The 13,512-nt window shown below is 45.6% G+C and overlaps 1 protein-coding gene across 1 annotated transcript in view; it reads right to left on the reverse strand.

Moving 5' to 3' along the window:
- METTL21C (methyltransferase 21C, AARS1 lysine) overlaps nucleotides 1-13,512 on the reverse strand; it is a 179,093-nt gene that overhangs the window by 85,250 nt on the left and 80,331 nt on the right. Inside the window, exon 2 of the mRNA XM_069203142.1 lies at nucleotides 11,228-11,382. Coding sequence (XP_069059243.1) covers nucleotides 11,228-11,382 — 155 coding nt within the window. The remainder of the gene's footprint in view (nucleotides 1-11,227; nucleotides 11,383-13,512) is intronic.

Below are 13,512 nucleotides of genomic sequence, written 5' to 3' on the forward strand. Positions count from 1 at the left end.
TATTTATAATTTTCACGTAAAATATTGTCTTCAGACAAAAAACTTCATTAAAGACCAGATGTTTACTAACAGCCTATTTTGGGGAGCCTCAAAGAATATATTTGCTCATATCGGTCATTTGTCGTGCCAAACTAATATATCATTTTAAATTTTAAAATCACTGTTCAAGAGACAGGCTCAAAATTAAATTCTATGGATCAATTTTACACTATATAGTCTTATAATTATGATTCCATATTTCTTTACCCTAAAACCTAAATACCCTTACCACCCAACACCCTTACCAACCCGTAAACCCCCAAAACACTCTTACCACCCAATTCCTTTACCCACGAGTAAACCCTAAAGTTACCCTTACCACCCAAAGCCCTTACCCACCTCTAAAGCCTAAAAATACCCTTACTACTCCTGAACCCTAAAGATACCCTTCCTACCCAATACCCCACCCATAAACATTAAAAACACCCTTACCACTGAATGTACTTACCCACGCTGAAACCTAAAATCATCCTTTTCACCCAGTACACTTACCCACGCTAAAAAACCCTTACTACCCAATACTACCCCTAAACCCTAAAAAAACCCTTACCACCCAGTTCCCTTATCCACCCTAAACCCTACCATCACCCTTTCCACCCAATTCCTTAACCCTCCCCTACACCCTTGTGCATTACTGGTTACTCAAGAAAGCAAAACAAATATTGTTTCCTTCAGAGAAGTAAAATTGGCAAACTTTATTCCAGTAAATGTTTAGCCACAGGCCTAAAAATCTCAAATCTTTTTTTACAAGTCCTAAATACAATTATTAGGGGTAAATCAGCACAGTAAGGACACGTCTCAATTCATCAATAGTATTCAGTCCACTTCAAATGGAGTCACATCGTGATGTCCACTTACGTTCCCTTTTATTCAGGTGTATACTCAATGTGTATCTCTTTTGTGGCTTTTTGACAGTGTCAGCAAATTGAATGTCATCTGCTTGGTAGCCAGTGCTCATTACGTGTGAAACTAATGGAGCACTTGTGACGTGGCATCTGATACGCTGTCTTCTGTGCTGAATGATGAATGATTTTACCTTTTGTGTGGCTTTCCCAATGTGTGTCGTACTGCATGGGCACCAAATGGACTATATAACGTTTATGGAATTCCAGTTTCTAGAAGTGATGTAAATAATGTGTAGTTGTGGTGTGTCTCGATCTCTTGTATTGCAGTTTAAACCAACCATAGTTTAAATTCCACATTAGAGCATCCAATATTCAATATTGTTGGGCAAATGGCAATTGCATAAGATGGACTCTGAGGCCCTACGTTACGCAAATTGCTCCAGGAAACCGGTCCTTCCAGTGTTTATTAGTGGCCTTTATAATCTCTAGCACTTTTTTTTTATATACAACAGTTTTTCATTCAGGCTGTTAGCATTGTGCTCCACCTATGAAACTAAATGTTCAAGGTGATCAATGCAGTTATCATATATGTCAATATATTCCTTAATCTGATTGCCCAGTGTGCCAATCTTGGACACTATTATGATCAGACTATTTAATTTCAGTTAGAAGATGCTGATGTTTGTTTCCTCATTGCCAGTCTTAGCAGTGTGGGTCTTTCTAGCCTCTCGGACCATCATATCTGCCGATATATAGAGCATGGAGAGGGCCAGGCCCAAAAGACTTGCATACCCTGTTTTCTGCAGCGCTCCATTGCTTCACAGCTGAGTGGGTCCCACCACACCCTCCACCTTCAATGTATTTCACATTAAATTACGGGGCCACGAGCAAACCTGGGGCCAGGCAGGGTGGCCCTCAATGCTGCAGCCACCCCAACAGCCCCATGTTCCTGCAGAAGGAACCATCAGTGCTCGCTTCAGTAATTATCAGCCTGGTTGCCCTGCAATGACACAGCCTGGCACTCAACTCAGCAACTTCCTCCACGCTCAGTATGTGGCTCCGCCATGGGTCAATCATTTTGCCTCCCCATGTGGTGCCACCATTTTGCAAACTACAGCACTCTAGGAGTGTGTCATTGTTGGCCACAGGTTGATGGCTCGTCCTTTCTGTCACATATACTGGGCAATAGGGCACTTTGTGTGATGTGTCCCAGCGCTGGCCAGTGTTGGATGCTTGTTTAAGTCAGAGCCAGTCCCAGTACCAGCAGGTGCCAAGGGGAATACGTCAAGCATCTAACAGCCCTGGTGCACTGCTCAGCAGATTGTTTAGTTTATGACCAATGCATGGGGGTTTCCTCATCCTATAAGTATGTGACACACAAAGTGTATACCTCAGTGAAGTGTTTTTTTTCCATTCGTAGGTCCTTTAAACTTATTTCTTTCATAATGTATTTATTCTTATTCCATTCAGGCCTTTTGCTTTTGTTTTCCTCTCAGTTGTTATGGCTCAATCACGCATAGAGACAGTCATATTTGGAAGCATTACGCATGTGCCCTTGCTTTTTTAACCATGTTTCTGGCCTAAGTACATTATGTAAGTATGGAGTTAATGTGTGTTATGTCGTGGGATGTTTAATTGATAGGGGTGGAACCCCACACATGGAAGTTGATACCCCTGGTAACGAGGGGATGGTGGTATGTCCCTAACGTAAGGGGCAAGTTAATAAATGTGGCCAGCGGCTTTGTGTCAAAGGCCACTACGCAACCATAGCCTCAAGTCCATGTCATCAATATCCCTACCTGAGGCCTCCCTAGCGACACAACAAACTGGCAACGAGGATGGGATCTTTGACCCACACTCGCTTGGATACCTGCGGAGGCTCCTCTTGCCCTCTGCTCCTGCTGTCGCCTGCCTGCCTGCTGCTGATCACCTTCGGGGTGGGGGAGCACAGTTTCCAGCTACCCTTTGCTCTGCCTCGCAGTTCTCTGTCCGGCGCTGCGTTCCCCAGTCTGTGGGCGCACCTGCTAGGGCAGCCCTGCCCATCGCCTCTTCTCTCATGCATCTCCCAGGGGAGGGAGCACGCTTTTAGAGTCTGCTGCACCAGGTCAGAAATGTTTTTCTCTGTCAGTATGATGCCAGCAGAGCCCAAGTTCTCCAGGGGTTGGGGGCAGCTATATCTGAACATTCACTGGCCAAACAATGAAACACCCTGCCTTGCCCCACATTTCTCCAGTGCACCCTTGCTCCCTGCCACGGCTACTTTCCTGGTGCCTATTTATGATACACAGGCTGAGCTGAGACTACAGTTGGGAGCCATCCTTCTCTTGTCAACTGAAGTGTCACTGTTGCCCTTCTACAACCCAGAAGGTAAGACAAGTGCATTCTTTGAACTGTCTCCAGACCTCCTCAGTGCATGACCCTATCCTGTCAAACAAAAGCAAGGGGAGACATATGCAAAAAGAGACCCTGACAGGTGCAGGCGAGAGGCCTACCTCCTGATATTTGCCCTAACCCACCGCCGTCAGTGCTGCTTGTATCCTCAACTGACACCTGTCACTGCCACACCCTGGCATCAATACCTGCACTGGAGCCGTTTGTAGCAGATGGACCACCCTCAGCGCATGCGGGAAGGTGGATGACTGGGTCGACAGGCTGGAGACCTATTTTGCCATGGTGGCGCTTGACAATGACAGATCTCAGCCCATTCTCCTGCATATGGGGGGGGCGCCATGATTCACAAAATCAGCAAATCGGTGGCAAGGAAACCCCCATTTGACCTGCAAGTCCTTAAAGCAGACCCTCACCGTCTACTTTGAACCTCTTGCAAACCTGGAATATGAGAGATTTCTTCTTTGTGAGGCCCAACAACTTATATACTAATCAGTGGACATCTATGCGAGGCTGAAAGATTTGGCTAGCACATATACATTGCCCGATGTTGATGATGAAGTGCGAGCCCAGTTCATCCAAGGGTGTCACTCCTTGAAGCTGAGGTCCCAGGCATGTCCATGGCAGATATGCTCACCATGGGTCAATTGAAAGAGTTATCCAGGGTGCGCATGGCACACATGGAAGCAGCACTGCAGAGTCAAGTCAAGACGGAGACAGTAAATATGGTAACCATAGCATCCTTAGATAAGAGAAAAGCTTGTCCCAAACTTTCTACAAGCACTTGGAACTACTACACCTTTTGAGGGTTCTACCCACATAAGGGCCCCTGCCTGGCTCATGGAAAATGATGCACCAATGATAACAAGCTCAATCAGTTTGCTAAAGTTTGTTGTTCCACACCCTCAAAAATACCCACCAAGGCAAAAAACAGTCAACACCGCACAAACCTCTCTCCCTCTCGAGGACGAAAGGGACATGGACGATGATGATGACAACATGGAGAGGGCCATCCACATCATGCATGCAATGCAACCTGGGGGACACCATTGAAAACGGATTCTGAGATGCAACATCCTAGTGGCGGTTCAACAGGTGTCGGCCCTCATCAACACTGGGGTGTCCATCAATATCCTGGAGCAGTGCATCCTAAAAACCCTACCTATTTGTCCTGTGCTTCGCCCCACGGCCACTCAAGTCTATGCATTTGGGTCTTCGACACTACTTCCCCTGGCAGGAGTCTTCACGACGGACATTGCGCATTAGACGCAGACGACCAGTGCCAAAATTTACATTACCAAGACCGGTTCAGGCATGCTGTTGAGCTGCAGAACAGCTGAAAAACTCAACCTGGTGTTTGCTTTCATTGTGCACCTGGGAAGCATTGATGATCTGCTATGATTAGTAGCAGCTATTTTAGGGCATTGGATGTCTTAAAGGAAGCCTCATAAACCTCCTCATTGACAAGTCCATTCAACCTGTGGCCTTAAAACACAGGCAGATTGCAATTCACAGACGCCATAAGGTTGGAGAAAAACTGCGTAAGCTGGAGTTGGCTGACATTATTGAATGAGTGGATGGACCAACACCATAGGTTTCACCAATTATCATCACTCGCAAGCCAAAATAGCCTGGTGAGAATCCGTCAAGAACGCAACTTAACCCCAAATGGGGATGACATTGTGGCAGAGGTGAGCGGGTCACGTTGGTTTTCGAAGATGGATCTTCAGGCAGGAGATCATCTACTACGGCTAGCACCGGAATCAAGGGCATCACCACATTCTCAACACGTCGGAGATACAAAGGCCTCAGTTTTGGTATATCAAGTGCTGCAGAAGTATTCCAAGACACCATAAGAGGAGTACTGGCTGGGCTGGAAGGAGTCATAAATGTTAGCGATTACATTTTGGTGCATGCTCCAACCATTGAGGAGTACCTTGAACGACTGCATGCCACCTGCAAGCGGTTGCATGATAATGGGCTGACACTCCATTGTGAGAAATGTGCGTTTCTGCAGCGAGACATTGCGGGGCATATTTATACTCCGTTTGCGCTGAATTAGCGTCGTTTTTTTCGACGCAAATTCGGCGCAAAACTAACGCCATATTTATACTTTGGCGTTAGACGCGTCTAGCGCCAAAGTATGGGCAAATAGCGTAATTTTTTTGCGTGAACGCCTTCCTTGCGTTAATGAGATGCAAGGAAGGCGTTCCCGTCTAAAAAAATGACGGCGACGCAAATGCGTCGTATTTATACTCCCGGGCAAAAATCACGCCCGGGAGTGGTTGGGTCAAAAAAAAACACATTTGCGCCACTTTTTAACGCCTGGGTCAGGGTAGGCATTAAGGGGCCTGTGGGCTCAAAATGAGCCCACAGGTGCCCTCCCCTGCCCCCAGGGACCCCCCCTGCCACCCTTGACCACCCCAGGAGGACACCCAAGGATGGAGGGACCCATCCCAGGGACATTCAGGTAAGTTCAGGTAAGTATAATTTTGTTTTTAAATTTTTTTTTGGGTGGCATAGGGGGGCCTTATTTGTGCCCCCCTACATGCCACTATGCCCAATGACCATGCCCAGGGGACAGAAGTCCCCTGGGCATGGCCATTGGGCAAGGGGGCATGACTCCTGTCTTTACTAAGACAGGAGTCATGTAAATGGCGTCTGGGCGTCGTTAAAAATGGCGCAAATCGGGTGGAGGCGATTTTTTGCGTCAACCTGACTTGCACCATTTTTAAGACGCCCTAGCGCCACTTTTCCCAACGCCGGCGCTGCCTGGTCTACGTGGTTTTTTTCCACGCACACCAGGCAGCGCCGGTCTGCTTGCGCCGGCTAACGCCATTCAATAAATACGGCGCCCGCATGGCGTTAGCCGGCGCAAAATTTTTTGACGCTAAACTGCGTTAGCGCAGTTTAGCGTCAAAAAGTATAAATACGGGCCTGCTTTCTTTGGATACCACTTTTCAGAAAATGGCGTAATGCCTGACCTGTAAAAGATAGAAGACATTCAGTCTGCACCTGCTCCCACATCTTTCACCGGAGTGCGCAGTTTTCTAGGGATGATTACGTACTGTGGGAGGTTCATTCAAAACCCGACCTCCCTCACTGCACCTCTCTAAGAACTGACCAAGGCCAGTGTAGTCTGGGAATGGGGGCCCGTCCAGGAGGCAGCTTTTCAAGCCACCAAACAAGTGCTGTCAACACACACCACTCTAGTATACTTTGACCCCTCCAAAAATCTGAACTTTCAGTGGATGCCAGCCACAGGGGACTCAGGCAGTCCTGTCCCAGAAAGGGAACAATGGGGAGCCTACACCAGTTGAGCATTGACAGACACCGAGCAACGGTGTATTCGCACATTGAGAAGGAGGCCATAGCTGTTCACTGGGATTGTCGTCACTTCCACCTTTACCTGTACTTCCAGCCCTTCACGGTCCATACAAATCACAAGCCCCTTATCCCCGCTGTTCAATGGATCATCCTCCAAACCACACCCCAGGATCAAAAAGTGGACCCTCCAACTGCAGGGGTATCAGTTTTCTGTGGTCTTTCGCCCGGGGGCTCAGAACCTCGCTGACTATCTCTCTCGGCATGCTAGGCCAGCCACTGCTCGAGAGGAGGCAGGCCAGGAGACATTCAGGAATATGTGCTGATGGTAGTGGAACGATCACAACCTTTACCCATCTCTTTGGAGGAGATCAAGGTAGCCACCCAGGCTGATGAGTGTCTGCAATTGGCCATATCCAGGGTCATCATTGGGAGATGGCACGCCATGATGCACAGCGTGTCAAAAAGGATGGAGGAAACACACCGGATGTTGTCATCCCTACAACACGTCAGGCAAGAACTGGTGGTATCCCTGAAAGGGTGTCTTTTATGAGGTGTGAGACTAGTGATTCCTGTGTCCCTAAAACAAAGGGTCGAATACCCCCCATGCTGCACACCAAGGGATTGTAAAAACAAAAGCAAGTCTACAATGCAAGGTGTGATTCCCCGGCCTGGATCAGCACTTTGAGAGGGCCGTGCAACATTGCCACATCTGCCAAACAGTTGGCCCAGCCAATCCTCCTGCACCCATCATCGCTGAACCTATCCCCTCAGCTCCTTGGCACAGAGCCAGTGTGGCTTGGGAATCCTGCCCGATGGGCAGCACATGCTGGTTGTCATTGATGACTTCTCCAAGTAACCAGAAGTGGAAGTTCTGGAATCCACCATGACAGAACAAACTATCACATAAAGAAAAGATCCTGGCTGCCCATGGACTCATCCAGGAACTACGGACAGACAATGGCCCGCCTTTCTCGAGCCAGGACTTCACTGAATATGTGGCCTTCCATGGCATACACCATCGCAAGATCACGCCTTGTTGGCCTCAAGGGAACAGAGAGGCAGAACTTTTTATGAGAACTTAGAACAAAGTCCTGAGAATTGATGTAGCTAAGGGGCAGAACATAGATTGTGCGGTCTTTGCCTTTTTACTGAAGTATCATCTCACACCTCATGCCACTACCAAAGTGTTGCAGAGCTCCCTGTGCATACACCGAATGGTGGGTGACGCGATTCCACACTATGAAAGTTCCTCTGTATTGCAGAAACAAGTGGCTGACACGCTACACTGATGCTGCATCAACAATGATCGCATGTCCAGGAAAAGACATGCCAGAGAGAGACTTTCGTGTGGGCGATGTGGTGCTAGTTGAGAATTGGTATCCGGGAGGGAAATTCAAACTCCTTTTTGAACCAATGCTGTGGAATGTCACAAAGGTCCGAGGGACTCTAGCCACTGCACAGAAAGGAAATGAGTCTATAACTAGAAATGTGTCATTCTTCAAACAATATCGACCTCCAGAGCCCGAAGGTCTTGGGGATGTATTGCCAGATATGCTGTTTGCTACTGATAATCTGGCAGTGCCCTGCTTCCCCACCAGATGTACCTGTGATTCCATGCTGGGTGCCATGCCAGAAGCGGAGCCAGGCCAGGTGACTTGCATGTCGTTAGTGCCTGGAAGTGAAGGGAGGGAGGACCCCTCCAGAGCTGACGTTTTGTCCTCCCTCATAGAAGTCTGTACTCAGAGGGATGGTTCTGGGAAGTACCATCTATGTATCAACAAAGGGAGGGACTGGGAGATTAGTTGGTCCAGTGTACGGTCTCCCAATTAACTGAACATACAAAAAAGGTGTACACTGTTCCAAATGGAAAAATATAATCACTAGGGGAACATTAAAGTTCAGGAGCAAGAGCCCTCACACATCCGAGAGGATGTCATGCTTCATCATCGGGTAGGTCCTCGTCAGACCGGCGCTGCAATGTCTGACGGGCTCCCCGTAAGGGGGCTCTTTGCCGGAGATCTTTTAGGTAGCAGCCGTGGTAGCGGACACTACAAGACCTGGTGTTGCGGTCAGGTGCTAATCCTGGCAGGAGAGTGAAAGCTAAAATTGGTTCCCAGTCTTAATAGGAGCGAGTCAATTTAATTAATCAATGGAATAAGACCGGGACCAAGATTAAAAACAGAAGGAAAGTGTAAAATGAGGAATAATGCTCAACCACTTTCTGCATGGTGCTGGAGCTTAAGGAGATTATCGTCGGGCTCCTAGGACATGGTCAACATGTTTCACGTACAGTGGTCTAACAAGATCCTATGACGCTTCTTCAGGACCAATACATAATAAGACTTCTCCTGTCTATATTACTGAAAGTTTGCAAAAATGTCAAACAAATCATATAGTCACTTACATTGTAGTTCACGAAGCGTCATAGGATCTTGTTAGACCACTGTACGCCTTGAAAAAGCCCTAGGTGAACACTCCACATGGGGCGAAACACGTGTCGGCTGTTTCTTCTTATCATTTTCAGAACAACTTCTTTTCTTGGAATCATTAACTTCACTTGAATAAAATATCAGAAACTGATGGATCTTCGCCTGTTTTGTAATTCAAATTCTATTACACCTCTAAAAATGATTTAAGTGGGTTCTCAACTCTTGTGTCTTCTGATGATTTTTCTTTGGGGTAAACTGGTCCAATCCCCAACTTGACTACCCACTGTTCAAATCTATAAATCTGGGCAATTGATTCAGGAAGGGAAAATTGGAACTTGGTAACTTGTGTTTGTGGCATGCCGTTAGTGCCTGGAAGTGAAGGGAGGGAGGACCCCTCCAGAGCTGACATTTTGTCCTCCCTTGTGGAAGTCTGTACTCAAAGGGATGGTTCTGGGAAGTACCATCTATGACCACAACATAAGACCTCCATTAGACTGAGAGATTTTGTACTAATATGAAGAACCAACCTGTGTGTCATCCAAAATCATTCAGTATTGATGTGTGATGGCGAAACCTGCATGGAGTTGTTTTCTCTGTGTGTTGTGGCCCATGTTTGTATGTTTTTATTTTTGTTCTTTGTTGTTTTGTTGCTATAGGAAAAAAAGTTATTTTGTGGGATGTGTCATTGATAGGGGTGGAACCCCACACACGGAAGTTGATTCCCCTGGTAACAAGGGGATGGTGGTATGCCCCAGACGTAATGGGTAAGTTAATAAATGGGGCCTGAGGCTTGGTGCCAAAGGTCAGTACGCAACCATAGCTACGCAACCATAGACTCCAGGCATTACCCCGACCTGAGGCCTCCTCAGAGACGGAACAATTGTCTGTTTCGATAAAATAAGTTTTCCAACCCCTAAACGACAGTTCTTAATATTTTAAGCTCTGATTGGTATATCCCTATCCACCCAAAATAAAATTACGATGACGTTAGGAGATTAAATAAGCACATTACCGCTTATGGAAAAAGGTGCAGGGCGTGAGTTGTTTAACTGCTGCATTAATTGTGCCACAGGCATTATAAAAATCCTAAAAAGATTGTTCGACTAATTTTGATTGAATGATATCTCAGTAAAACATTGTTGTATAGAAAATGCTCTGTTTGAAGCTGCAGTCTGAAGTACGCAACTTCTTGCGCAGTAATTGGTTGTTGCCATATTTACTAACTAAAGCTTGTAACGTAAAAAGGAAATTATTTCACTTAATATATATATATCCTTTATATTTTCAGCTTTACAAATATAAGCCATACCGTAAAACATAAAAACCTGAGCGTTTGTGTTGTGTTATGTTATTTTTTGTGTTCCTAAAATATACTGACATAAGGACAGTTTGAAAGCGTTGAAGAATTTAAGGGTTAGGAGTAAAGGATGTAGGGTATAGGATTAAGGCAATAGGGTTAAATGTATAGGATGTATGACATAGTGTATGGTTAAGGGATATGAGTTAAGGCTGTTAGGTATAGGAGTTAAGGGCAGGGGATTAATGAAAAAGGGTTTTGAGATTAGGAGTTAATGGTATATGGTATAGTATATGGCTTGTTAAAAGTTAAGGGTTAGATGTTAGAGGTGCAGGGTTAAGGGTCAAGAACTGGGGTTAGGGTATAGGGGTTAAGGGTATGGGAATTGGGTTATAGGGAATAGGTGTTATGGATAATGGGTTATGGTTTTGGAATACAGGGTTAAGGGTGTAAGGTTAAGGGTTTATGGTTAAGGGTATAGGATTAAATATAAAAGCTTTAGGTTTAGGGGTCAGGGATTGAGGTAAAGGATTAGCCACTATAAATACATTTGTTCAATGTCACTGATGGAAATTTATTTAAAATGTGAAGATGGCAATTACAGTCATTTTTATTTTGCATGTTCAGAGTTACAAAAAATCAAAATGTTGCTTTTAACATTAAAAATCCAATAAGCTATTTCAATGGAACACGCTACAATTTCGAAGTAATGTAGTTGGAAACGTTAAACACCTACTGCTGTTAAGTGTCAGTGAAAAATCAAGGCACAACCATTAATGTGATATCTATCAAATGTCTGTTGAGATAACTAACAGCATAGTTCAGTTAATACCCTGTTATAAAGCTATGTTTTAAATAATGTTAGTTGTAAAATGAGGAAGACAGAAACATATTAGACTTACTGCTGGCCATACGAGAGCTCCAAAGCTATCGATGGATTCTTGGATCTTAATTTCATAGCCTGCATACCAGAAGCTGTCTTTATTGGGTATGTAGTAGAAGTTGGTAGTCCATGGGTGCTCCGGTTGAGGAGATAGCTTGGAGTAATGTATAATATCTGCAAGAGTAAAAGAGGTGTAGATGTTCATCAACTCCAAGACAGAAGCTACCACATACTATCCCAATTCATCTACTTGAAAAACTAGAGACTCTTAACTTTGACATTTATCTATCAACTGGTTTACTGAAAAGCAAACAAATCAGAAAAATGCAGTGCCTCAGTGAACTTTTAGCAGATGCAGACCATCTGCAAAAAACGGCTGGTGTCCCACCTGCTGCTGTCTGGTCGTTGTCCTTTCTCCACGAAAATATGTAAAAGAAGAGAATTAGAGCATAATATTCAGTGGCCACTCTGAACATGTAAAAGCACTGCACACAAGGCATTCCTAAGCACCGGCTTCTGTCTACTGTCTACGCTGCTTACCAGCATTTTAACTGTTGGCTTCATTACTACATTTTCCCATCTCTTGTGTCTTAAAATATATATTTCTGGAGTTTCAATTTTGTTACAGATTTTTGATAGCTGTTGTCTGTACTTTATTTTTGCTTCCTTTTTTCTTTTTGTTTTTAGTACTGTGATGGACCTATCACATTTTTTCAAAAATCTGTTTTTTATTATTTTCAATCATACTGTAACATTTTGATTTTTACATCAACACTCGGATAACACATTTGTGCAATTACTACTCGTCTATATAAGCACATCAGGAGAAAGTAGGCATCAAAACAGTTGACAGCTAGACCTCCAATCGGAGTACTCAATTACACTGTTCCAGAACTTACATAGATCAGGATTAATTGACATACGAATTCAAAAGAAAATGTCCATACACTGAAATCTTTAGACTCGTGGATGACCTGGAGGACGATAAATACCCAAGTGCCCCTTTAATCCGCACAAGAAGATCAGTACATTCGTACAGAGTTGTGCTTGCAGATATTAATCCTAAGCAAACAACAGATAACAATAAGAACAGTAACAAACTTTGGAGTACTATCCCTTCAGTCAACAGACTTTGAGGGAATCGCATCGTCGTGTGTGCGGAAACCCATCCGCTCTATCCATTTGTACCAATATAGGACGGGAACACCTGCAAACCACAGACACCTGCTGCCTATATAGGACCCAGCCGCACTCCCAAAACAGAGGCTGGGCCACCTACCCGAGCCCAGGCACCCTCTGCTTCGTGCTCCCGCGTCTGGATTAGGTGCGCTCCCATCTCAGCTGATAGACTAACTCCTCCACACCTCCGGTCCCGAGCCTTGTAGGCATGCCATCATCGTCTCCCAGCTGTCTGATAACGGATACTTGCGTAACCCCAGTGAATCCTCCCATCTTAATGCCACTCCCTCCGCACTTGCCCAAATCTCGAATGAATATTTCTAGGCCCGCTCGGCTGGTGGGTCAGCCGACTTCCACCTACAGGTTATCAGCCGCTTAGCTGTTATCAAGCCTAGATCAAGAAATCTTGCAGCAGCTCTATGCCGCGTGCCCCTAGGAAAGAGGCCCAACACACAGACCTCTCAGGTAAACGGAACAGAGCGCAACGTGCACTCTGATAAGCAGCCTACCACCGCTCTCCAGAAGCAGTGCAAGGATGGACAGGACCATAGCATGTGAATCATGTCTGCATCAATGTAGGAACAGCGGGAGCAAGCTGCATCGCAACGAGAAAAATATCTGTTAACGCGAGCTTGAGTGAGGTATGCCCTATGAATGATATAGAATTGGAACAAGCAAAATCCGGAGTTACGGGGTATATTAACGTGGCTGGAGAGAACAGAGTTCCATTGCACGTTTGTGAAAGAGGCGTTCGCATCCATGTCCCAGGCCGCACGCAGTGTATCGCACTCTAGGGTTGTGTGCATGCACAACGCGTCAGTGAACCACCTAATCAGGTGTCGACCCTGCCCCATCACCTGTATGTACTGAACCAACAGATGGTGGAGGGCAGTTGACAGGTCACCCCACTTAGATGCTAATGACCTCAACAATGAATTATATAGCAGAAACTGTCCTGTAGGCAAGCCTGACTCCTGAACCAGTTCGGGGAACGAGATCAGCTTACCATCATTATAGAGGTCGCCCAGCGTATACAGCTCTGCCTCATGCCACGCACGCAGTTCGGGACCTGACGTAACTTTGGGGCCTCGGGGAGTACCCAACAACGCCAAGGCTGGGGCAAAT

The sequence above is a fragment of the Pleurodeles waltl genome, chromosome 8, assembly GCF_031143425.1.
Source record: "Pleurodeles waltl isolate 20211129_DDA chromosome 8, aPleWal1.hap1.20221129, whole genome shotgun sequence".
In the NCBI taxonomy this organism is placed as follows: Eukaryota; Metazoa; Chordata; class Amphibia; order Caudata; family Salamandridae; genus Pleurodeles; species Pleurodeles waltl.